Below are 27,571 nucleotides of genomic sequence, written 5' to 3'. Positions count from 1 at the left end.
GAGGCAAGTCAAATGGCCTCAACTGCCGCCGCTCAATCTCCACGCATGTAGGTGGAGACTGGACAGGTTCGGGTGGAAGACCGTCCCCTGCTGCTGCGACAGAAGGTCCTCCTGAAGAGGCAGACGAATTGGAGGATCGACTGACATGCTGAGTAGCTCGGGATACTAGTATCTTCGTGCCCAGTCCGGAGCCACAAAGATGACTTGGGCTCGGTCTCGCCTGATCTTCTTCAGCACTCTGGGCAGAAGTGGTATAGGCAGCAAGGCGTACAACAGACCGCTGCTTCACTCGCGATGAAAAGCGTCGCCGAGCGAGTGCCGCCTTGGAAATTCCAACGCGCAGAACTGATGACATTGCGCGTTCTCTTCGGTGTCGAATAGATCTCTCCCCACTGCTGAAAGAGACCTTGCGCCACGTTCGAGTTCAGATGCCATTTGTGATCCATCATGCACCGGCGACTGAGTTTGTCCGCCCTGCCGTTCAAGGAGCCTGCCAGGTGTTGAACCACCAGGGTAATGCCCTGGTGTTCCAGCCATGTCTAGAGGCGCAGAGCCTCCTGACAGAGGGTCCATGACCCCACCCCGCCCTGTTTGTTGCAGTACCACATGGTGGTGGTGTTGTCCGTGAACACCTGCACTACACTTCCCCGGACAGAGGGAAGGAATGCCTTCAGTGCAAGTCGGATCGCCCGCAGCTCCAGAAGGTTGATATGGAGCCGAGACTCCGCTGAAGACCAAAGGCCTCTGATCTGCCTCTCTCCCAGGTGGCCCCACCATCCCAGGAGGGACGCATCTGTCACCACTACGTGTTCCGGTTGGGGAAGGGAGAGAGATCTGCTGCTGACCCAATCGCAGTTCGTGAGCCACCACTGCAATTGACTCGCAGTGCCCTCCGAGATCAGGACATGGTCGGATCGGTTGCCCTGATGCTGTGCCCACTGAAACTTCAGGTCCCACTGCAGAGCCCGCATCCGCCACCGGGCGTGATGCACCAGAAGGATGCAGGAGGCCATCAGCCCCAGGAGCGCAGTGTCAACCTGACCGAGACTCGGGATAAAGGCTGAAAGATCGGAATCAGAGCCTGAAAATCCCGAACCCGCTGTTCGGGGGGATAAACCCGAAACTGTGCTGAGTCCAGAACCGCTCGTTGAAAAGGAGCTTCAGAGAGGGGCACAAGTGTGACTTCGGCACGTTGATGGAGAACCCCAGCGAGTGCAGGAGGTCGGCCGTAGTCTGGAGGTGGGAGATGACTGTTTGGGGCGAGCCCGCCTTCAACAACCAATCGTCGACATATGGGAAGACTGAAACCCCTAATCTGCGCAGGTGAGTTGCGACCAATGCCATCATTTTCGTGAACATCCGTGGGGCGCTGGTAAGGCCGAAGGGGAGCACGGTAAAAGGAAATTGCTCGTGGCCTACTGTGAACCGCAGGTAAAGCTGGTGGGCCGGCAGGACGGGGATGTGGAAATACGCATCCTGCAAGTCCAACGCTACCATCCAGTCTTCTGGGTCCAGGGCAGCTAAGACCTGAGCCAAAGTCAGCATCTCGAACTTCTCCTTCCGGAGGAAGCCGTTGACGCTCCGTAGGTCCAAGATAGGGCGTAGGCCTCCTTTGCCCTTCTTGGGTACCAGAAAGTAGTGGGAATAGCAACCACATCCTACTATTGGCCCAGGAACGCGCTCGATGGCCCCGTTGGCCAAGAGGGCCATAACGTCCTCCTGCAGAAGTTGCAAGTGATCCCCGACATGCAGTGGTACTGCGGTGGCATGGCTGGAGGGGTGGCCTCGAAGGGGAGGGAGTAGCCCCTTCGGACGATTTGCAGCACCCACCTCTTCGACCTGATGGTGCGCCAGTGGGGGAGGTGATGGCAGACCCTGCCCCCTACTGGCGATGAATGGGCCTGAAATGCCGGACTAGGAAGGCTTAGAGGCAGATGCTGCAGGGGCGGGTGTGGACTGACCCTGCCGGTGTCCCCCGGTACCGCCGCGGCGGTAACCACGTCCGTGACCGCGTTGAGCCTCAGTCTGCGGCCTGTGGCTGGCTGGACGAAAAGAGCGAAAATCATACGTTTGTTGGCATTGGCCTAGGCCCAAGGACTTGGCCGTAGCCCTTGAGTTCTTTAAAGGCTCCAGTACACTGTCCGCCTTGTCGCCAAAGAGGCGACGGCCATCAAAGGGCATGTCCATGAGGGTGGCCTGGACATCCCCCGAAAACATGGCGGACCTCAGCCAGGTGTGGCGGCTAATTGCCACTGTTGTTGCAATCACCCTACCCAGCGAGTCCGTGGTGTCGAGTCCACACTGTATTGAGAAGCGTGCTGCATCCCGCCCTTCCGCCAGGGCTTGGGTGAGCTTTGCCTGGGCCTCCTCCGGGCACTGTGGCAGCACCTCCCCAACTGTATCCCACAAAGAGTGGGTGTAACGGCCCAAAAGGCAGGCGGTGTTGACAGACTGCAGCCCCAAACTCAAGGAGGAAAACTGTTTCTTCCCAAATTGATCGTACCTTTTGGATTCCCGATCTGGAGGAGCGGTCGGTAATGCGGTTTGGGACGTAGAAGCCTGGATCACCAGGCTCTCGGGGGTGGAATGAAAGGACAGGAAGATAGAGTCGCCCGGAGCCGGGCGGTGGTGTCGGGCCACGTTCCGATCCACAGGAAGGCCTGTGGAGGGCTAGGACCAGGTGCCCAGCAGAACGTCAGTGAGGGTCTCGTTAAACGGCATTAGAGGCTCCAAGGAGCTTGCCTGCGGTTTGAGCACCTCAGTGAGGAGGTTAGTCCTCACGGCCGAGACAGGGAGCTCAAGAGCCCAGGCCTTGGCCGCCCTAGTCAACACCACGCTGTAAGCAGCCCCCTCCTCGGTAGCCACAGAGGGAGGAGAGACAAATCCAGTGTCGGGCGAAGTGTCCAGACCACTGGCCTCCCCTAGCTCGTCTGCCCTGTCCTGGATCAACTGGCACTGTAGTGCCAGAGGGTCCTCAGACCACTCCCAGTCGTCCTCGTCATCCATCTCCTGATAGTAAGTAAAAAATGATGGAGCCAGGTCGTAGGTAAATTGCCCACCCATCGACGCCGGAGACGGCGCCGGTCCGATGCCGGACGGCGCCGGTCCGACACCGTACCTGGAACAGGGCTGAGACTGGGGACAGCGTCATTCGGAGCAACACCCTCGGGGTCGGCGCCAGCGGAGGAGTTGTAAGGTCGACTGGCGATGACCCGGATCCAGGCCTGGATCCTATGGAGCCCTGCGGCATCGGGATAGAGTCGATGACGGCACCAGGGCCGAAGCACCCAACAGCGCCGGGGCAGAAGCAACCGACGGTGCCGCCGCCGGCCCGCTAGTGCTCCCAGACGGACCCATGGGGCATGAAGGCACCTCGACGGGGTCCGACGGAGGGAAGTGAGTCCTCATGGCTACGATGGAGTCATGTATCTCCTCCGGCGTCGCGTGCAGCCCGGATCCGCATGGGCGGTGTCGCCCGAACCCCCGGCTGAGTCACGCGAGCGTCGGGGGGAGTCAGAAGAGCAATGATGCCTCTTCGACTTCTTTTTCGAATGCCTCGACTTACCTGAGGACTTGGAGCCCGACGAGTGGTGTTGACTTGTCGAGCGGCGATGACCGCGGCTCCGCGATCGGTCCCTCGACTTCCTCCTCGACCGGGACCTTGAACGGCGCGGAGCCGACTGCCGGAGCTCGAGCAGCTTACGGGACCGCTCCCGTCTAGCCTTCGAGGTCAAGGCCCGGCAGTCGGGGCACGACTTGTCATCATGGTCGGCCCCAAGACAGTAAAGGCACCGAGGGTGGGGGTGAGTAACCGACATCAAGCGGTGACAGTTCTTGCAAGGTTTGAAACCATTCATCCCTATTGGCACCGCGAGTCGAGGGTCGACTCGAAAAGTGATCAAAATAGATTAAAAAAAGTTAGTAAAAAATGACTAAGAGTACTTCTCTTCCCGGATCTGCGCTTGCTGGCGCGGAAAAAAGAAGAACTGACGTCAGCACGCGAGGTCGGCGTCTAAGTACTCCAACGACATCATCCCGGTGATCACGCCGGCGACGGACGCGGAGCGGCAGATGACACCTAGCAATGTGCAGGGGTACTGCTGACGAAAACTTTCCGGATCCAGTCTGATGCCTGGGGATATTCTACGGTAAGGAATCTAACACTAACCTGTTTTTATCAGATAGTTTAAGTTTTGAAGGGGCTGAAGGCGCCTGAAACTTCTTGGTCACGATTATTACTTCAGAAAAACGGACTGCAAATGTTGGCTTTCTGCAATTTTTGTGAGATTGTTTATAAAGCGTTGTAGGTACATCGTGAAAGAAGTCATTTTGGAATCAGATCTCTACTAGGAATGCTCTCTTTTGGAGCTTTTTACGCTAGAATGGAAAATTATTTCACTTATAGAGGCAATAGGGTACATCTGCCTTGAACCTCTAGAGCAGTCACAGTAGCAGTCCTTCAGACTTTGCAGCCTTTCTCATTATGGGATAGAAATAGGCAATAAATGCAATCTATGAGGGCCCCTGCCTTGGTGAAGCAGACTTTTAGAAGATTTGGGCATTACTTGCTCAAACTATAGAAACAACCCCCAGAAATCAGAAGGCTGCTCTTGGGGTAGGGCAACAAAAAGTCTTATCTGAACATATTTAGGCAGAGCTCAGAGGGACTCCCTTCACACACGATGTGCAGCAGAGATCTGTGGCATAGTGAACTTGTGGAGAATAGTGTTTATTATGCCCTTATCTCACTGGCTGATTTTGAATCTTTTTCAAGGAGGTGGTTGGGTTTCTAATGTGACAATGTAATGTTTAAAGTATTTTCGGACTATGTTTAATAGTATACTGATACTTTAAAGATAATGTTGACCCAACCCACGCCCCCCCCTCCCCATGGTCGATGGTAGGGCATGATTCAAGCACGTGGATCTAGGAAAATCCAAAGATGGAGAACTAATTGAACAGGTTAAAAAAAAGTAGAAAAAAAGCCAGGTGTAAAAGACATTGGTGCCAAGACATAAAAGGTAGCAAACAAGAAAAATTTATCAGGATTAAGCAAAACACACAAGTAATTAAAAAACCTAAAGATGCCAAGGAAAAAAGAAACTATGACAAAAAAAAATATCAGATAAAAACAGCCGAGAAAGAAGGAGAAAGTAAATACTGAAACTACAAACAAGCAAGGAAAGAAACATAAATATAACAACACTTATGGCAAGTTAAATGAATGAAACACAAAACAAAAACAGTTTGCAAGAAAAGAAAATAATGACAAAAATAACGAAAGAAAGAAGTCCAAAGAATAAAAGGAATATAGGAGAGCAAAGAAATACAAAAAGTATAGAATGGCAAAGGAAAAAGGTGAAAATACAATTAAAAAGATAACGACAAAGGAAGAATAAATAACACACACATTACACAGAATTGTGAATCAGAATAAAAAACACATAAAAGAAAGACCACAATGAAAACTTCCTTTTTAAAAGTAAAAGTGTATATAAAAAGAGAATAAAAATGGAAAGAAAGACAGGAAACTAGAATTAAAGAGAGGAGGTCCTACCTGTTGGACGACTGTGTTGCCACCGTTGAGAACGGCGATACCGAGCTTCAGTGTTTCGACCACCATGGGGCTCATTTCACCTGCAGCAACAAGGCAGATCATTAGACCCTAAGCACATCACTGCCAAATGCATTCCCATCATTCACCTGCTAAAAAGAACCTGCAGCTCCTTACTCATTACAGCCACTTCCTTTGGAGGCGTGTTGGATATCTAATAAAACAGGCGGCTGAAGTCACAAGAACAGATTTTCTATGTGATTTTCTTTTTTATTTACCTCTCCCACCTCGGTGACACTCATTTTCAGGTTTGCTGAGGTTCTGACTGAGCTCTCTCTACATATGTTTAAAACTCCCTGACCCTCATTACAGAACAATTACCCTGGACAGACTCAGCAGTAAAATGTTCCTGCCAGGCAGTAATACCCAAGTGGAGTGGAATTTTCCAAGACACCTCTCTTGCCCCTGCCATACAGTAAAAAGCGTCCTTCTAATGTCTTCCTTGCCACTTCTAGCAGTAGTCCTTGGACCAGCATTGCTCCTCATTGGAGGACAGTGTGGTTCTCGTACCCAATGGAGTAGGCCTATCAGCACCCCCCAATCCACCCTCCTTTTTCTCTCTCTAGTTCTCTCCCTCTCTCTCATTTGCGTGCTCTCTTTAGTGCTCTTGCTGTCTTTCTTTCTCGCTCCCTCTTTAGTGCTCTTGCTGTCTTTCTTTCTCGCTCTCTCTTTAGTGCTCTTGCTGTCTTTCTTTCTCGCTCTCTCTTTAGTGCTCTTGCTGTCTTTCTTTCTTGCTCTCTCTCTTCTGCTCTCCCTTTATCTCTCCATTGCTTTCTGTTGGGTCTCTCGTGAGCATGGCCTGTGATACGAGGCAGTAGGAGCCTAAAGAGTCTGACAGAAATATGCGAATCAAATTCAGGACATCAACGCTCTGAAAGGGATTGCTGTCCTGAAGAAGGCAAAGCTTTCTAATTTTACCATAATTCATGAATATTAAAAGTGTTTTGTTAAATTAAATCTACATGTATGTGTCTAAACCCTTAGGACACATTCTTTCTTTTTTGGGTAATTTGTGGCAGGGTACCAAGACAGAACCTTGCAGATTTCAAGTCTCAGGGTTGAGTTGTTATAAATACATATAAAGGAAACTTTTGGTGAACTTCATTATTAAGAGAAACATACTGGGTGATTTGTAATAGGTTGGTAAAGACAACGGGTAATGCAACCTAACCAGTCAGCCAGTGCACACTGAAGGATGTGGGCACTCACTGTGTCACCAGAACAAGGAAGGTGAATTTCGGGAATGACAGCTTAGTTCAGCATGTGTATTTTTATGTGTGCATAAGGAAATATGCATGTATAATAATTAGGGTTCCTGGTTGTATAGTAATTTATTTTTTACATTACTGTATTTATCCACAAATTCTTTCTTCTAAATTTATTTGTATTTATCCATACTTATTTGGGGTTTTGTGAAAAAATGAAGCTGAAACTAGAGTATTTCCACATGTATTTATCTGATTAATATGCACCAATGCTGGAAAGCCTGCAAGGTTTCAATGATATGAATACCAGCAGAAGATGAATCAATACACTTATATGAAAATATGCTAATTTAAATATCAATCTTGTGCATATCTACTGCTGTTTAAGCCTTTTTACTCAAATGTATTTCCTTTTTACCCCTTTACCCGTCCATCTGCACGGCTATTGGAATGACAGTCACGGCAGACACTATTTTGATTCACTCAAAAAGCAACCCAATTTCCTTCTTTATCCATATTGTAAAATAAACACCAAGGAAAATCAATTATTTTCTGTATGTATTTATCTGTAAAAAACAGTAAAAACGGCAAACAGGGATCTTTAATTATAATCCACACTCCGGCTGGAGGGGCATGGAGCCCATCCTCCGAATGAGATGATGTCTTGGAATTCAGAGCACAAGGGGTTCGACAATGTGTTTGCTCTTGACATGGGAGTTGCGCTAATCACAGCATGGCCAGAGCTTTGCAGGACATCATTTTAGAGAACGGAAAGGTGCAAAATACAATCAGACATCAGTGGGGAGTAGGAAGGACGGGCACTTTAAAGCTGATTGCATCCTCTGTGAAAAACCAGTGAGCAATAACTTCATTGTCCACCTTGGCTGAGGGCAATTGGAGTGAAAAGGATCTCGAAATGGACATAAAAACATGTACAGGTGACGGCGAACCTAAATCGGAGAACTTTGGAAACTCAGTGAAATACAAAAATGAGGAGCTCTGCAAAGCTTTGCAGATGCGAAACAATCTTCACAGAGTCCTGCTTCTATCCCTTCCCAACGGCAGAAGACCCCTTCGTAAATCTTGGATTTGGGGCAAGCAAAGATGTTCACAGCACACCTGCCAAGAAGTCAAGTCAAGCAGGACTACCATGAAGTAGGCAGCTCTTGCCTGGGCCTTCTCCAGGGCAGGCTCCAGCCCTTACCTTTGCTGGCACTGATCATCTGCAGCACCATCTCCGCAGCGCCCCGGTCGTGCAGACGCGCCTGCTGGTAAAGGGTCTTCTGCTTCTCCATCTCTTTCTCCTGTGGGTGAAAAAACACAGGAGGCATCAAGACAGAAGACGGACTACCCTCACCACCCCTACTTATGGTGTGGATTAAAGTGCACAATGGACGCCGCATTGAAGAATGACTGTGTGGATGGTAGCGATAATCACCCTCGGATTACCAATTCTCCGAACTCAAAAGGTAGAAACATGAGTCAGTGCTTTGCTGGCTTAGCGCTTTCACTGGTATTCAACAACTGCTTCTTGTTTATAGATGTATTTATTTATGGCTTCACAAGATGAAGATCGGGCCCCAGGTGTATCAAAACGCTGCACAGTGGCATTAGGTAGAAAATCAAATACAGAGGCGGAGATTAAGCAGTGCTACTTATGATCAGCAACACAAGGTATGACAAAGATCAATGTGTGTTCCTCTGTTTTTGTTTAATCCCCAGTTACAGAAAATCCTAGCATGGTACTGTGGTTTCGACAAGACTGGAATGAAGGTATCAGCTAAAACCACAATTGTTTTTGTATTCAGTGTTTTTGCACAAAATTCAGAGGCAAACACTACAGTACTCAACGTAAAAGACAATCGAACAGAGGAAGGGCCGAAAGAGAAAGAAGGGGAAAAAAGGAGGGGGCGGTGGCGGGTCTGAGGAGACAGACAAGGAAAGGAACCAGAGCCAACAAAAACAGAAAGAAACAATGAAGCTTGGGGACAATGGTTTTACAGCAATTGCGCAGCAGAACGGATGGTGTTGTCTGCCGTAAAGCACACAGCTTTTGTTGGCTTACAATTAGGGCTCCCGGTTTTATGCTATTTATTTTTTGGACGCTTCCGTCTGTATTTAACCATATTTATTTTTTGCTAATTTTATCTGTATTTATCCATATTTATTTTGGGTTTTGTGGAAAAACCTTAGGCTGAAATTAGTATATTTCCACATTTATTTAAACGATAAATATGCACTCATGTTTGAATGCCTGCCAGATTTCAGTGATGTGAACACCAGAAGATACATCAATGCACTTATATGAAAATATGCACATTTCAGTATCAACCTTGTGCATATCTACTGGTGTTAAAGCCTCTGAACTAAAACTCCTTACTTTTCAACCCCCTCACCTAATTATTCACACAGCTATTGGCCTGTCAGTCATGGCAGACAGTATTTAGAATTACTTAAAAAGCAACCACATTTCCGTTTTCATCCACATTTTAAAATAAATACAGACAAGAAAAGAATTTTTTAATTTATCTGTAAAAACGGAAAACATGGAGCCTTAATTACAATTTATTGGTTCACGACTCTTTTGAAGTCGGAGTTCTAGGACACCGGCTTTGTGGACTAGCAGGTAAGACTGATGCTTGCGGGGCAGGGATGGGGTCAGTGGGGGACGTATGTTGACACTGAGGGACAGGGTGTAGTGCAAGGCCCCGCGTTATACTTACTTCAAAAGTCTTCTCTTTTTCTTCATCCTCTTCCTCGCTCTGGCAGCTCTTTAGTCAATTCAGGAAAAAAAGACATTTCAGGCACGTTTTTAGGTACACAATATTCATGACAGCTACAACCAACACCCCGATTTTTCAACTCGCTCAGAAGTTAGCAAAGTAATAGAGGATGTTCAATCTCTGGGGCACAGCATCACCCATGAGATGAAGCATGCAGGGGGCACTGGAGCAGACACTCTTCCCTCCCACAGCATCACCCTTGAGATGAAGCATGCGGGGGCATTGGTCCACACAGTCTTCCTCCCACAGCATTACCCATGAGATGAAGCATGCAGGGGGCACTGGAGCAGACACTCTCCCTCCCACAGCATCACCCATGAGATGAAGCATGCAGGGGGCACTGGAGCAGACACTCTCCCTCCCACAGCATCACCCATGATAAAGCATGCAGGGGGCACTGGAGCAGAGACTCTCCCTCCCACAGCATCACCCATGATAAAGCATGCAGGGGGCACTGGAGCAGACACTCTCCCTCCCACAGCATCACCCATGATAAAGCATGCAGGGGGCACTGGAGCAGACACTCTCCCTCCCACAGCATCACCCATGAGATAAAGCATGCAGGGGGCACTGGAGCAGACACCCTCCCTCCCACAGCATCACCCATGAGATGAAGCATGCAGGGGGCACTGGTCCAGATACTCTCCCTCCCACAGCATCACCCATGAGATAAAGCATGCAGGGGGCACTGGAGCAGACACTCTCCCTCCCACAGCATCACCCATGGGATGAAGCATGCAGGGGGCACTGGTCCACACACTCTCCGTCCCACAGCATCACCCATGATAAAGTATGCAGGGGGCACTGGTCCACACACTCTCCCTCCCACAGCATCACCCATGAGATGAAGCATGCAGGGGGCACTGGTCCAGATACTCTCCCTCCCACAGCATCACCCATGAGATAAAGCATGCAGGGGGCACTGGAGCAGACACCCTCCCTCCCACAGCATCACCCATGAGATGAAGCATGCAGGGGGCACTGGTCCAGATACTCTCCCTCCCACAGCATCACCCATGAGATAAAGCATGCAGGGGGCACTGGAGCAGACACTCTCCCTCCCACAGCATCACCCATGGGATGAAGCATGCAGGGGGCACTGGTCCACACACTCTCCGTCCCACAGCATCACCCATGATAAAGTATGCAGGGGGCACTGGTCCACACACTCTCCCTCCCACAGCATCACCCATGAGATGAAGCATGCAGGGGGCACTGGTCCAGATACTCTCCCTCCCACAGCATCACCCATGAGATAAAGCATGCAGGGGGCACTGGAGCAGACACTCTCCCTCCCACAGCATCACCCATGAGATAAAGCATGCAGGGGGCACTGGTCCACACACTCTCCCGTCCACAGCATCACCCATGAGATGAAGCATGCAGGGGGCACTGGTCCAGACACTCTCCCGTCCACAGCATCACCCATGAGATGAAGCATGCAGGGGGCACTGGTCCAGACACTCTCCCTCCCACAGCATCACCCATGATAAAGCATGCAGGGGGCACTGGAGAAGACACTCTCCCTCCCACAGCATCACCCATGAGATGAAGCATGCAGGGGGCACTGGTCCAGATACTCTCCCTCCCACAGCATCACCCTTGAGATGAAGCATGCAGGGGGCACTGGAGCAGACACTCTCCCTCCCACAGCATCACCCATGATAAAGCATGCAGGGGGCATTGGAGCAGACACTCTCCCTCCCACAGCATCACCCATGAGATAAAGCATGCAGGGGGCATTGGTCCACACAGTATTCCTCCCACAGCATCACCCATGATAAAGCATGCAGGGGGCACTGGTCCAGATACTCTCCCTCCCACAGCATCACCCTTGAGATGAAGCATGCAGGGGGCACTGGAGCAGACACTCTCCGTCCCACAGCATCACCCATGAGATAAAGCATGCAGGGGGCACTGGAGCAGACACTCTCCGTCCCACAGCATCACCCATGAGATAAAGCATGCAGGGGGCACTGGAGCAGACACTCTCCCTCCCACAGCATCACCCATGATGAAGCATGCAGGGGGCATTGGAGCAGACACTCTCCCTCCCACAGCATCACCCATGAGATGAAGCATGCAGGGGGCACTGGAACAGACACTCTCCCTCCCACAGCATCACTCATGAGATAAAGCATGCAAGATGCACTGGTCCAGACACTCTCCCTCCCACAGCATCACGCATGAGATAAAGCATGCAGGGGGCACTGGAGCAGACACTCTCCCGTCCACAGCATCACTCATGAGATAAAGCATGCAGGGGGCACTGGAGCAGACACTCTCCCTCCCACAGCATCACCCATGATAAAGCATGCAGGGGGCACTGGAGCAGACAATCTCTCCCTTCCGCAGCATCACCCATGAGATGAAGCATGCAGGGGGCACTGGAGCAGACACTCTCCTTCCCACAGCATCACCCATGATAAAGCATGCAGGGGACACTGGAGCAGACACTCTCCCTCCCACAGCATCACCCATGAGATGAAGCATGCAGGGGGCACTGGTCCAGATACTCTCCCTCCCACAGCATCACCCATGAGATAAAGCATGCAGGGGGCACTGGTCCAGATACTCTCCCTCCCACAGCATCACCCATGAGATAAAGCATGCAGGGGGCACTGGAGCAGACACTCTCCCTCCCACAGCATCACCCATGGGATGAAGCATGCAGGGGCACTGGTCCACACACTCTCCGTCCCACAGCATCACCCATGATAAAGTATGCAGGGGGCACTGGTCCACACACTCTCCCTCCCACAGCATCACCCATGAGATGAAGCATGCAGGGGGCACTGGTCCAGATACTCTCCCTCCCACAGCATCACCCATGAGATAAAGCATGCAGGGGGCACTGGAGCAGACACTCTCCCTCCCACAGCATCACCCATGAGATAAAGCATGCAGGGGGCACTGGTCCACACACTCTCCCGTCCACAGCATCACCCATGAGATGAAGCATGCAGGGGGCACTGGTCCAGACACTCTCCCGTCCACAGCATCACCCATGAGATGAAGCATGCAGGGGGCACTGGTCCAGACACTCTCCCTCCCACAGCATCACCCATGATAAAGCATGCAGGGGGCACTGGAGAAGACACTCTCCCTCCCACAGCATCACCCATGAGATGAAGCATGCAGGGGGCACTGGTCCAGATACTCTCCCTCCCACAGCATCACCCTTGAGATGAAGCATGCAGGGGGCACTGGAGCAGACACTCTCCCTCCCACAGCATCACCCATGATAAAGCATGCAGGGGGCATTGGAGCAGACACTCTCCCTCCCACAGCATCACCCATGAGATAAAGCATGCAGGGGGCATTGGTCCACACAGTATTCCTCCCACAGCATCACCCATGATAAAGCATGCAGGGGGCACTGGTCCAGATACTCTCCCTCCCACAGCATCACCCTTGAGATGAAGCATGCAGGGGGCACTGGAGCAGACACTCTCCGTCCCACAGCATCACCCATGAGATAAAGCATGCAGGGGGCACTGGAGCAGACACTCTCCGTCCCACAGCATCACCCATGAGATAAAGCATGCAGGGGGCACTGGAGCAGACACTCTCCCTCCCACAGCATCACCCATGATGAAGCATGCAGGGGGCATTGGAGCAGACACTCTCCCTCCCACAGCATCACCCATGAGATGAAGCATGCAGGGGGCACTGGAACAGACACTCTCCCTCCCACAGCATCACTCATGAGATAAAGCATGCAAGATGCACTGGTCCAGACACTCTCCCTCCCACAGCATCACGCATGAGATAAAGCATGCAGGGGGCACTGGAGCAGACACTCTCCCGTCCACAGCATCACTCATGAGATAAAGCATGCAGGGGGCACTGGAGCAGACACTCTCCCTCCCACAGCATCACCCATGATAAAGCATGCAGGGGGCACTGGAGCAGACAATCTCTCCCTTCCGCAGCATCACCCATGAGATGAAGCATGCAGGGGGCACTGGAGCAGACACTCTCCTTCCCACAGCATCACCCATGATAAAGCATGCAGGGGACACTGGAGCAGACACTCTCCCTCCCACAGCATCACCCATGAGATAAAGCATGCAGGGGGCATTGGTCCACACAGTCTTCCTCCCACAGCATCACCCATGAGATAAAGCATGCAGGGGGCACTGGAGCAGACAATCTCTCCCTTCCGCAGCATCACCCATGAGATGAAGCATGCAGGAGGCACTGGAGCAGACACTCTCCGTCCCACAGCATCACCCATGAGATAAAGCATGCAGGGGGCACTGGTCCAGACACTCTCCCTCCCACAGCATCACCCATGAGATAAAGCATGCAGGGGGCACTGGTCCAGACACTCTCCCTCCCACAGCATCACCCATGAGATAAAGCATGCAGGGGGCACTGGTCCACACACTCTCCCGTCCACAGCATCACCCATGAGATGAAGCATGCAGGGGGCACTGGTCCAGACACTCTCCCGTCCACAGCATCACCCATGAGATAAAGCATGCAGGGGGCACTGGAGCAGACACTCTCCCTCCCACAGCATCACCCATGATAAAGCATGCAGGAGGTACTGGTCCAGACACTCTCCCTCCCACAGCATCACCCATGAGATGAAGCATGCAGGGGGCACTGGTCCAGATACTCTCCCTCCCACAGCATCACCCTTGAGATGAAGCATGCAGGGGGCACTGGAGCAGACACTCTCCCTCCCACAGCATCACCCATGATAAAGCATGCAGGGGGCACTGGAGCAGACACTCTCCCTCCCACAGCATCACCCATGATAAAGCATGCAGGGGGCATTGGAGCAGACACTCTCCCTCCCACAGCATCACCCATGATAAAGCATGCAGGGGGCACTGGAGCAGAGACTCTCCTTCCCACAGCATCACCCATGATAAAGCATGCAGGGGACACTGGAGCAGACACTCTCCCTCCCACAGCATCACCCATGAGATAAAGCATGCAGGGGGCATTGGTCCACACAGTCTTCCTCCCACAGCATCACCCATGAGATAAAGCATGCAGGGGGCACTGGAGCAGACCATCTCTCCCTTCCGCAGCATCACCCATGAGATAAAGCATGCAGGGGGCATTGGTCCACACAGTCTTCCTCCCACAGCATTACCCATGAGATGAAGCATGCAGGGGGCACTGGAGCAGACACTCTCCCTCCCACAGCATCACCCTTGAGATGAAGCATGCAGGGGGCACTGGAGCAGACACTCTCCCTCCCACAGCATCACCCATGAGATAAAGCATGCAGGGGGCACTGGTCCAGACACTCTCCCTCCCACAGCATCACCCATGAGATAAAGCATGCAGGGGGCACTGGTCCAGACACTCTCCCTCCCACAGCATCACCCATGAGATAAAGCATGCAGGGGGCACTGGAGCAGAGACTCTCCTTCCCACAGCATCACCCATGATAAAGCATGCAGGGGACACTGGAGCAGACACTCTCCAGTCCACAGCATCACCCATGAGATGAAGCATGCAGGGGGCACTGGAGAAGACACTCTCCCTCCCACAGCATCACCCATGAGATGAAGCATGCAGGGGGCACTGGTCCAGACACTCTCCCTCCCACAGCATCACCCATGATAAAGCATGCAGGGGGCACTGGTGCAGACACTCTCCCTCCCACAGCATCACCCATGAGATAAAGCATGCAGGGGGCACTGGAGCAGACACTCTCCCTCCCACAGCATCACCCATGAGATAAAGCATGCAGGGGGCACTGGTCCAGACACTCTCCCTCCCACAGCATCACCCATGAGATAAAGCATGCAGGGGGCACTGGAGCAGACACTCTCCCTCCCACAGCATCACCCATGATAAAGCATGCAGGGGGCACTGGAGCAGAGACTCTCCCTTCCGCAGCATCACCCATGAGATAAAGCATGCAGGGGGCACTGGTCCAGACACTCTCCCTTCCGCAGCATCACCCATGAGATAAAGCATGCAGGGGGCACTGGAGCAGACACTCTCCCTCCCACAGCATCACCCATGATAAAGCATGCAGGGGGCACTGGAGCAGAGACTCTCCCTTTCGCAGCATCACCCATGAGATAAAGCATGCAGGGGGCACTGGTCCAGACACTCTCCCTCCCACAGCATCACCCATGAGATAAAGCATGCAGGGGGCACTGGTCCAGATACTCTCCCTCCCACAGCATCACCCATGAGATAAAGCATGCAGGGGGCACTGGAGCAGAGACTCTCCCTCCCACAGCATCACCCATGATAAAGCATGCAGGGGGCACTGGAGCAGAGACTCTCCCTTCCGCAGCATCACCCATGAGATAAAGCATGCAGGGGGCACTGGTCCAGACACTCTCCCTTCCGCAGCATCACCCATGAGATAAAGCATGCAGGGGGCACTGGAGCAGACACTCTCCCTCCCACAGCATCACCCATGATAAAGCATGCAGGGGGCACTGGAGCAGAGACTCTCCCTCCCACAGCACCACCCATGATAAAGCATGCAGGGGGCACTGGAGCAGACACTCTTCCTTCCACAGCATCAACCATGAGATAAAGCATGCAGGGGGCACTGGAGCAGAGACTCTCCCTCCCACAGCATCACCCATGAGATAAAGCATGCAGGGGGCACTGGAGCAGACACTCTCCCTCCCACAGCATCACCCATGAGATGAAGCATGCAGAGGGTACTGGAGCAGACACTCTCCCTCCCACAGCATCACCCATGAGATAAAGCATGCAGGAAGCACTGGAGCAGACACTCTCCCTCCCACAGCATCAACCATGAGATGAAGCATGCAGGGGGCACTGGAGCAGAGACTCTCCCTCCCACAGCACCACCCATGATAAAGCATGCAGGGGGCACTGGAGCAGACACTCTTCCTTCCACAGCATCAACCATGAGATAAAGCATGCAGGGGGCACTGGTCCACACACTCTCCGTCCCACAGCATCAACCATGAGATAAAGCATGCAGGGGGCACTGGAGCAGACACTCTCCAGTCCACAGCATCACCCATGAGATGAAGCATGCAGGGGGCACTGGAGAAGACACTCTCCCTCCCACAGCATCACCCATGAGATGAAGCATGCAGGGGGCACTGGTCCAGACACTCTCCCTCCCACAGCATCACCCATGAGATAAAGCATGCAGGGGGCACTGGAGCAGACACTCTCCCTCCCACAGCATCACCCATGAGATAAAGCATGCAGGGGGCACTGGAGCAGAGACTCTCCCTCCCACAGCATCACCCATGAGATAAAGCATGCAGGGGGCACTGGAGCAGACACTCATCCTTCCACAGCATCAACCATGAGATAAAGCATGCAGGGGGCACTGGAGCAGAGACTTTCCCTCCCACAGCATCACCCATGAGATAAAGCATGCAGGGGGCACTGGAGCAGACACTCTCCCTCCCACAGCATCACCCATGGGATGAAGCATGCAGGGGGCACTGGTCCAGACACTCTTCCTCCCACAGCATCACCCATGAGATGAAGCATGCAGGGGGCACTGGTCCAGACACTCTCCCGTCCACAGCATCACCCATGAGATAAAGCATGCAGGAGGTACTGGTCCAGACACTCTCCCTCCCACAGCATCACCCATGAGATGAAGCATGCAGGGGGCACTGGTCCAGACACTCTCCCGTCCACAGCATCACCCATGAGATGAAGCATGCAGGGGGCATTGGTCCACACAGTCTTCCTCCCACAGCATCACCCATGAGATGAAGCATGCAGGGGGCACTCGTCCACACGCTCTCCCGTCCACAGCATCACCCATGAGATAAAGCATGCAGGAGGTACTGGAGCAGACACTCTCACTCCCAAAGCATCACCCATGAGATGAAGTATGCAGTACTGGAGCAGACACTCTCCCTCCAGCAGAATCCCCCATGATATCAAGCATGTAGGTGGCACTGTAGCAGATGCACTCTCTTTCGCATCATCACCCATGATATAAAGCATGTATGCGGTACTGGAGTAGACAATCTCACGTTCACAGCATTACCTATAAGATAATGCATGCAGCAGGTTTGAAGCAGACACTCTCCCTCTACAGAGCATACCCATGAGATAAAGCATGCAGGTGGGACTGGAGCAGACACCTTCCCTTCCACAGCATCACACAAGAGACAAAGCATGTCGAGGTATACCAGTAGGCACTCTCTCTTCTACAGCATCATCCATGAGAGAAAGCATGCAGGCGGTACTGAAGTAGACACTGTCTCTTCCACAGCATCACGCATGAGATAAAGCATGCAGGCGGAACAGAAGTAGGCACTGTCTCTTCCACAGCATCACGCATGAGATAAAGCATGCAGGCGGTACTGAAGTAGGCACTTTCCCTTCCGCAGCATCACCCAAACCTCTACACTCCCACTAGACATCTCTGCTTCGCCAAACTGACCCTGGACACCATCCCACGGATCTGCAACACCACGCCTGAAAAAGGTCCTTCTCCTACCTCGCTGCGAAGACTTGGAACTCCCTGCCTCTGCACCTCAGGCAATCACCATCTCTGCCACAATTCAGGAAGGGCCTCAAGACCTCGCTCTTCAACTGACCCACAGATCCCCCCCACACACTCAGTGCCTTGAGACCCTTATGGGTGAGTAGTCGCACTTTATAAGATTACTGACTGATATAAGATTACTGATTGAGATAAAGCATGAGAGGGTAGAGGAGCAGACACTCTTCCCTTTCAGCATCACCCATGTGATAAAGCATGCAGGCAGTACTGGAGTAGCCACTCTCCCTTCACTCACATCAGTCAGGCATCTAACAACCTCAATAGATGATTACATGTCTTCCTTAACATGCACTACTGTACCCACAAGGCTGTCATTTACAGCAGAAGGAGCTACTTGTATGACCAGTGAGGTGGACCAGTGGCAGTGAGAGTGATCAGGGGAAGCAGCAGAACTAGGGGTGCCTGAGCATGCACATGTGAAAGAGAGGACAGGTATGAGCAGGTAAAAGGGTAGATATGCAGCTCTCATGTTTAATCAAAACTACCAGAGCCACATGAGTCATTGCACAAAATAAGGATTGCAATCGCACTCTGGGGTGGACACAAGTTTTAAACGTAGGATTCCTGCGGTCCTCATATGAAGGATGCCAGTGGATATGAAGATGAAGCTAATGAAAATTTGAACAAGAATAAATAATGAATTGGCAAAAATTCTGATTCAAGGATTTATTATTAACAAAATATCAGTGGAGTGCCGGACGGGTGCGATTTCCCACGATGGAGAATGTCCTTTCCACATGAGTCATCTACAGAGGAATGACTTTAATGGTAACTTTAATACAGTTAATAAAATGGCAGAGGTAAATGCCATACTATAAAAAGAATACTGTTCACCACATCACATATGTGAGATTGCTTCCCCTCCTTGCATTTGCAGATAAAACATGGCTGTGGTCTTGCCTGCTTCGACAGTCATCGGTACCAGTTGTAGCAATCACTGAAGTTACATGAGTGTCAGACAGACTGATTTAAAATTTTGTTGAGTGCATTTTCATTCAGTTGCGCTGATATTTGATATTTACTGTTGGTGCACCCCCCATCCCAGCAGGGACAAACTTGAAACATAACTGAGGAGGCGGGGCATTCTTTACTATGATTGACCTTGCTGTGCATCCGTTTCTGTGCACTGCCTCTGTGACAGCCTCATCAGATCGCCCAAGTTTCTCTGGAACTGATGCCACTGGCAAGTTAAGCATTCCGAGAGAACAACGTGTGAGGCCCTTATCCCCAGTAGAGGCATCGAGCCAAGAATCTCCTTTACTGATATCTGCAGACTTCTTTCACAAGGCTAAGAAAAAGTATGTGCTATCCACCAGTGTGCTAGTGTAAAAAATGCTTTTGGTGCTTCATACATTTCAAACTCTGGATATCTGTCTTGTGGGGGGATTACCTTTAGAGCCATAGGGGCCCATTAGGATGGCGGGATGATTGCCCCCGCCAGGCTGGCGGTAGCCATCGCCGGCCTGGCGGGGGCAATCCGCCCGCCATCCGCACCTAAATTCCCCTCGCCATATTAGTATGGCGGGGGGACCGCAACGGACGGAAAGACCATCCGCAGCTTTTCCGCCCCGGTCGCCTTGCAGCCGGGGCGGAAAAGGATTAATAAGGTGGCGGTGTCTATTAGACACCGCCAGCCATATTATGATGGGCTTTTGTTACATGCTTTTTTAGCATTGTGGCGGGCGGTGCAGAGAGCACTGCCCGCCACAATGTTAAAAATGAGGGATGCGCCCGCCACTGTGGCGGGCGCATCATAATCCCCACTACGGGACCCCTGCCCTTATGGCGGGGAGTCCCAATCCCCGTGAGTATGGCGGGCGGGCAAAGTCCGCCCGCCCTCCTAATGACCTCCATAGTATCCAATGCTGGGGCTGGGGCGAAGTGAGCCGGAGAGAATACCGGGCAGGACTTAACATCTACAAATCCGCCATCCGGGTAGCGAAATCCAAGTTCTGTGAGGAGAGAATAGGACTCTCTTCTAATTCCTCGAAAGAGTCGTTTAAGGTCATCAGAGAACTTCTGCAAACCCCCGAACCTCCGGTCACTCATGACAACCCGCGTGAAAAATGCTCAGAATTAGACACGTTCTTTAAATCTAAGATAGAAAACATCTTGGCATCCCTCCCTCGGTTAGCGCAGGAGCAATCCTCGGAATGCAACCCTGGGTCTCAGCCTGGGGTGAGGACAGCAGAGCTGGACTCCTTTGGGCCAGTCACTGTGGACGAGGCTCTTGGGGTCTTGGTGACCCTGAAGAGTGGGTCTCTGAGAGATCCGGTACCGATGAAATACCTGAAGCAGGTAGCTTCTACCATCGGCGGCCCAGTGACGCACCTTTTGAACCTTTCCTTTACCCAAGGAGTTGTGCCTCCCAGCTGGAAAGGAGCGGTAGTTAAGGCCCTCCTGAAGAAGCCCAGCCTGGACCCCGCTAATTTTAGGCCTATCTCCCTGCTCCCTGGCCTTAGCAAGGTGGCGGAGAAACTTGTGAATAGGCGCCTTTCGGGTTTTCTGGAATCCAACTCTCTCTTGGGTGACTCCCAAACGGGTTTTCGCCCTGGCCAGGGGACGGACACTGCCCTGCTGGCAGTCGTGGAGAATGCCAGGAGCATTTTGGATTCAGGGGGATCGGTGGCAGTGATCCTCCTGGACCTTAGTGCGGCATTTGACACCGTAGACCATCAGGTGTTACTCCAACGGCTGTCGGGGGTGGGGGTCTCCGGGTTGGCCCTGAAATGGCTTGCGTCCTTCTTAGAAGATTGGACGTTTGAGGTCTGGGAAGGCCACGAGAAGTCAACATCGGTTCCCCTCCAGTGTGGTGTGCCACAGGGCTCATCGCTGAGCCCCACACTATTTAATATCTATATGGCCCCACTGGAGAGTGTGGTACTGCCACTGGGTATCAAGATCATCAGCTATGCGGATGATACCCAGTTGGTGGTTGGGCTTCCCCAGCCGGCGAACCAACCCGACTTGCTGCACACATGTTTAGCCAGGGTCTTCACCTGGATGTGCAACTCAGCACTTAAACTTAACGGTTCAAAAACCGAACTGATGATGCTGGGGAACTCCCCTCCCTCCTTGTCCCCTAGTAGCTGGCCTAGCTGTCTGGGAGCGCCACCTACCCCAAAACAGGAGATTAAGAGCTTGGGGGTGTGGCTGGAGCAGGACCTATCCTTCAAGACACACGCAAAAAAGACCGCAGGCGTGTGTTTCGGCCTGCTCCGGTCAGCCCGGAAGATCCTACCCCTCCTCCCGATGGCCACTAGGAGGTTACTAATCCAGGGTCTCATCATTTCACGGCTGGACTACAGCAATGTGCTGTTTCCGGGGGCTCCAGAATCAACTCTAAACAAATTGCAACAAGTGCAAAATGCTGCCGCCAGGCTTTTGACGAACCTTCCCAGGCGGCAGTCAGCCGACCTGCGCTGAAGGCGCTCCACTGGCTCCCTGTGAGAGAGAGGGTGAAGTTTAAAGCACTCTGCATGGCTCACAAAATCTTGCAGGGAAAAGGGCCCCCTATCCTGCGGAGTATGGTCCAACCTTATAAGGCCTCTCGCGCCCTCCGCTCAGACCACCAACATCTCTTGCAAGTCGCGAAAGTAAAAAAAGCCAGGACTGGCGGTAGAAGATTTTCCGTCAACGTGGCAGCATTATGGAACTCTCTTCCGCATGCCCTTCGCTCCGAAACTGGCACCTTGCGATTTCGCAAACTTTTAAAGACTCATCTGTTCCCTGGTTAGTGCTCTGCTGTTTTGGTGTGTACTCTGGACGAGCGCTGGGATGCCCAAGGGTAACCACGCGCTATACAAGACTCAATAATAAATAATAATAATGCTCCACCCAGGAAAATTTCACTTTGGGTGATGAATGTTTCTAACCTAGAAGATTATTTATCGGTGGAGAGAATATATTTGCTAACCCGGCCCCTCTTTTGAACATTCTTGACAGTACCCTTGTGCGCAGTGTCTTTGACTCTTGAGAGCTACTGCATGATTTGCTCTTATCTTTCCATGACAGGACTTGCCATTGCAGTGTTGTAGTTTCCAGAATTTCAGGATAACCCATAAGAAAACAAGTTACTTACCTGTAACTTTGGTTCCCCAGTATTGGTAACTTTCATAGATTCCCATGCTTTGTATCATTCCACGTCATCAGCCTGGGAGCCTCGGTAAATAGAAAATACCATAGCAGTATGTACAAAAGAGAAAGTAACGCCTATGCCTCAGCTCATTTTGTAGCCTATTTTTAAAAGAGACCAACATTTTGCAACAACCAATCAGATTAGCCTCACCCCATAGAGCCCTCCTGAGAGAGACACTGAGCCTCAGATTTTCGTAGCCGTTGTGTAACAGTAACAAGTTTTGCAGAAGGCTGAGCTTTCCCAGGGGAGGATGGGCGCATGGTAGTCTATGAAAGTTACCAATACTAGGGAACCAAAGTTACAGGTAAGTAACTTGTTTTCTTGCCCTAGTATTGGAAATTTCATAGATTCCCATGCTTTGTATCAGAGTAGCTAGCAGTAAGTCACAAGTGCACATTTTGCTACAAGTGTATCACAACATCACAGCGTAACTGTATCCATATGAACATATATATATAAACCATGTAACAATACATCAGTAAAATTATGTGATACAAAATGTGCAATCATAGGAAGGAGGGATAGAAGGGAAAGCTCACCTCTCATTGGAAAAATTTCCTCAGGACTGCTTGTCCTACTGCCGTTTCATTCTTCATGAAAGAGTCCAGGCAGTCATGTTTTGTGAATGTATGGACACTGCTCCATGTGGTCGCCCTACAAATGTCTTTTATAGGGACTCCAGTGAAGAGAGCTGCTGAAGATGAAACTGATCTTGTGGAGTGAGCTCTTACCTGTCTCTCCAGCGGTTTTCCTGCCGCTTTGTGGCAATAATGAATTGCACTTGAAATCCAGCACGAGATTCCTTGTTTTGAGAGAGGAAGTCCTTTCCTAGGTGCACTAAAAGTCACAAAAAGTTGAGGTGATTTTCTAAAATCATTTGTGCGTTCAAGGTAAAATATAAGACATCTCTGGACATCCAAGGAATGCAGAGACAGTTCTGCAGGGGATGTAGGCCGAGGGAAGAAAGACTTTGGAACCACTGGCTCGTTCAAATGGAAATCCGAAGGGACCTTTGGAATACATTTTGGATTGGTCCTTAAAATCATAGTGTCCTTTTTGAACTGAAGAAAGGGTTCTAGAATGGATAGAGCTTGTAATTCTCCTACTCTCCTAGCTAAAGTGAGGGCTAAAAGGAGAGCTAATTTCCAAGACAACATTTTTTCAGTCCACCCTATGGATTGGCTCGAATGGAGGTCTCATGAGATGAGCCAGAACCAGGTTGAGATTCCAAGTCGGAGGTGGTGGTCGCACTGGAGGAAAAACCCTGAAAAGACCTTTCAGGAATTGTTTGATAATTGTGGCCCACCAGAGAGAAGGACCCAAAGCTGATCTTCTGTATCTCGAAATAGCCGCCAGATGGACCTTGACAGAAGAATGAGAAAGACCGGATTTGGCCAGCGATAGAATGTAAGGCAGTATCTGATGAGGAGCTGAAGAGAATGGATAGATGTGTTCCCGATGACACCACAGACAGAAGCACTTCCATTTACCACGATAAGTTTTATTTGTACTTGGTGTGCATGCTTGGCTCAATATCTCCCTACATTCCTGAGGGATATCTAGGCTGTGGAATTCTCTGTGCTCAGGAGCCAGGCCTTCAAATGAAGAGAGCCTGAATCTGGATGTACCACCTGTCCCTGGAACATTGTTAATAGAGATGGAATGGGACACAGGTGAAATGGATGGTCCTGAGATAGTAGAAGAAGCTCTGTGAACCAGAATTGGCGATGTCACTCTGGTGCTATTAAGATCATCCGGCAAGGTTCCTTCTTTATTTTTCTGAGAAGCCGTGGGATTAGGGGAATTGGAGGAAAGGCGTAAACAAATGCGCTTAACCAAGACATCGAAAGAGCATTCCCCAGTGATCCTCGATGGCGATCCCTGCTTGCATAGAGACAGCATTTCCTGTTCTCTGGAATCGCAAACAGGTCTATTGTTGGAGTTCCCCTGCGTTGAAACACTTCCTCCAGAATGACTTGATCCAATTCCCACTTGTGACAGGTCAATTTCAGACGACTAAAGGTGTCTGCTGTTGTGTTGAGAGTGCCTGGTAGATGTTCTGCTGAAAGATTTACCTTGTGGAGAATCGCCCATTCCCATATCTCCTGGGCTTTTTTCGAGAGCAGACGAGATCTCGTACCTCCCTGCTTGTTTATGTAATGCATGGCCGTTGTGTTGTCCGTCCTGACCAGCACTGTTGCGTTTTGAACCTTCGGCCTGAAAGCCTGCAAGGCTAGGTGAACCTTCCTGAGTTCCAAGAGATTGATATGAAGGGGAACTAGACATAATATTGAATCCAAAATATAGAATAGCCATAATATCGAAGTCAAAATATGGATTGGACAAAACATTGAAAGGACAGAATATAGTGGTGAAAAATATCGAATTGAAGGTAAGTAATATAATATCAATTTTTAAAATATAGAAAGTCAAAATATCGAAGTATATAATATAGTTATTAAAATATATCGAATTTTTTCATAATATTGAATTTTTTTAATTGTTTTTTATGTTAGTATATGTGTGAAAAGTGTATATTATATTTGTAATTTATTTTAAGTAATGAATTTTATGTTATTTCATTTTTGCATAATGTTATTCTGTAGCAGGTTGTTGGTTTATAGGGAATTATTATATAATTAAATTAAATATACATTTTTAGAAATTACTAATTATTTTAATTTTAATTTTGCGTTTTAGTTCTGTAGCGGGTAGTGGGTTTATAGGGGAAAAGGATGGGAAGTAATTTAATTGTAATTAATTAAATATTTGTATTTAATTATTGGTATTCATTTTGAATTAATTGTTAATTCATGTTGAATTGGTAATTAGTTTTTATTAATTGATTAATTGATAATTATGTTAATTTTATTAATTTATTTTCCGTAGCGGGTTGTGGGTTTATAGGGGAATAGGGTGGGAAGTAATTTAATTGTAATTAAGCAAATCATTTTTATTTATTTATTGGTATTAATTTTTAATTTATTGGTAATTGGTAATTAATTTGTATTAATTGGTAATTAATTTGTATTAATTAATTAATTACGATAATTGTATTCATTTATTTTCTGTAGCGGATTGTGGGTTTATAGGGGAATAGGGTGGAAAGTAATTTAATCGTAATTAATTACATATTGAAAATACTTTTGTGTATTAATAATTAATTTACTGTTAATTCATTCTTAATTAGTATTAATTTTTATTATGAATTCGTTTTTGTTATTGAAAATTAATTAGATAATTAATTATGAATAGGCAATTCATTTTAATAACTAATATTTACTTGTATTTCTAATTGATTAATTATTACATAATATTACATTGGTAATCAATTTTAATAAATGTTTTATTGGTATTGATATTTACTTTATTTTTATTGATATACTAGGTTACCCGGCGCGCGTTGCTGCGATCTCAGAAGAAAAGAAATGTAAGGAAACTTGTTATGATAACATTCAATTTACATTGTGTCATTTTTATTGAAACGTATTCATTTTAATATGAAAAACATTTTAAAGTGTTGTTTTAATTCTGTTTATTTATTTGAGTGCTTGTGGGTACACTTTTTTTTGTTTTTCCGTCTGGTGCGTACACGAATAAACCAGAAGGTTTTCCGACGCGTGAGCTGGCCACATACAGTTGTCCATGTGAGAAGCACGGATTCTCCAAATCTAGTCCACACACTTCACTTGCAGCAATTGTCCTTGTGCTTTGTTGATGGTCATTGCAAAAGCGAGTCGCACCGGAAACTGTAAACGTTCAGTATTGGAAAGAATATGAGGGCCCTGGGGGGCCGGGGGCCGATATTTAACAAATGTTTCTATTTTTTTTTGCCAGAAACCTTCGGGGGAGAGTACTACACAACTTTAATTTTTTTAATTTATTTTATTCATTTTTTTTTTTGCCAGAAACTTTCGCTCAACAACTTCCCAAAGGTTCATTCCGATCGGATGAATGGTGTAGTAATGCATAAAGGACAAACAGACATACTTTCGTTTTTATATATGTAGATTAAATCATTACTTTCCCTACTGTTAAACTCACTAGAGTGGAAATAGTAATTTTTACCCCTAGGCTATCCAACGCTTTCCCTACTGTTGCACTCTCTGGAGTGGAAATAGTAATTTTTACCCCTCCGCTATATAACGCTTTCCCTACTGTTGCACTCTCTGGAGTGGGAATAGTAATTTTTACCCCTCCGCTATCCAACACTTTCCCTACTGTTGCACTCTCTGGAATGGGAATAGTAATTTCTACCTCTACACTATCCAACGCTTTCCCTACTGTTGCACTCACTGGAGTGAGAATAGTAATTTTTACCCCTAGGCTATCCAACGTTTTCCCAACTGTTGCACTCACTGAAGTGGTAATAGTAAATTTTACCCTCCCACTATCCTACTGTAAAAATATTGTATATGTTTTAATAATATTATGTTAATATATATGTATTAAAAATAAAATGTTATGTTTTTTATAACTTAAATAACCTTAAAATGATTATATAATTAATTTAAGTATTTTTAAGTATGTTTTAGTTAATTATATTTATTATTTCATTAATTTTAAAATACTTTTAAGACATTTAAAAAAATAGATATTTTGACTAACTATTTTTTACAACGATATTTCTGAATCAATATTTTTATACTTACCTGTTTGTAGATAGGAATTCAATATTTTTGCATTCTATATTTTTTCATCGATATTTTGGTAATTCTATATATTTGTATTCGATATTATGTCAGTGATCCATATGAAGAAAACGCTCTTCTGCGTTCCAGTGACTGCTGACTTGGAGGTCCTGTAAGACAGTGTCCCACCCTTCCATTGAGGCGTCTGTGGTTAGAATCAAAGGGGATGGAGCCATTCTGAAAGAGAGACCTTTTGAGATGTTCTCCTTGATAGCCCACCAACTAGCAGCTTTTCTCATGAGCGGAGTGACCCGTATCTTGTCCTCGAAAGAACCTTCCACATTCTGGTCCTCATCTGATGAATCATCATCATCAGGGACTGTAACTACATCATGCCCTTCTATCAAAGGCTGTTCTCCCTGCCTTTGAGAGGTTATGCCACAGAAGCAGGAGGAGGTTGCTGAGGTGGTGGCGGAGGAGGTTGTATGGTTCCGGAGGTTTCTTTTGGGAACCTCTTCTTGTAATCCAACATCAGTTGTAGATCATTTATAAGTGAAGCTGGCATGGCAACCATACCTTGTCCTGCTGGTTCCTGATATGTCTCACGTGGAGAGAATTGAGTTTCTGGATGATGCTGATCCAGGTAATAGTCATCTGAGTCCGAGTCCTGATACTTCACCTGAAGTTGTGATGG

At 49.0% G+C, this 27,571-nt stretch overlaps 1 protein-coding gene across 5 annotated transcripts in view; it reads right to left on the bottom strand.

Moving 5' to 3' along the window:
- Nucleotides 1-27,571, bottom strand: part of RYR3 (ryanodine receptor 3) — a 1,864,151-nt gene that overhangs the window by 415,826 nt on the left and 1,420,754 nt on the right. For all 5 annotated transcript variants that reach the window (XM_086937034.1, XM_086937032.1, XM_086937031.1 and 2 more), the window contains 3 exons: nucleotides 9,543-9,590; nucleotides 8,024-8,123; nucleotides 5,558-5,637 (listed from right to left, as the gene is read on the bottom strand). In XM_086937034.1, coding sequence (XP_086793160.1) covers nucleotides 5,558-5,637; nucleotides 8,024-8,123; nucleotides 9,543-9,590 — 228 coding nt within the window. The remainder of the gene's footprint in view (nucleotides 1-5,557; nucleotides 5,638-8,023; nucleotides 8,124-9,542; nucleotides 9,591-27,571) is intronic.

Source organism: Lissotriton vulgaris, chromosome 9, assembly GCF_964263255.1.
Source record: "Lissotriton vulgaris chromosome 9, aLisVul1.2, whole genome shotgun sequence".
Taxonomy (NCBI): Eukaryota; Metazoa; Chordata; class Amphibia; order Caudata; family Salamandridae; genus Lissotriton; species Lissotriton vulgaris.
The sequence above is the reverse complement of the archived record's forward strand: the minus strand, read 5'-3'. Positions and strand labels throughout refer to the sequence as shown.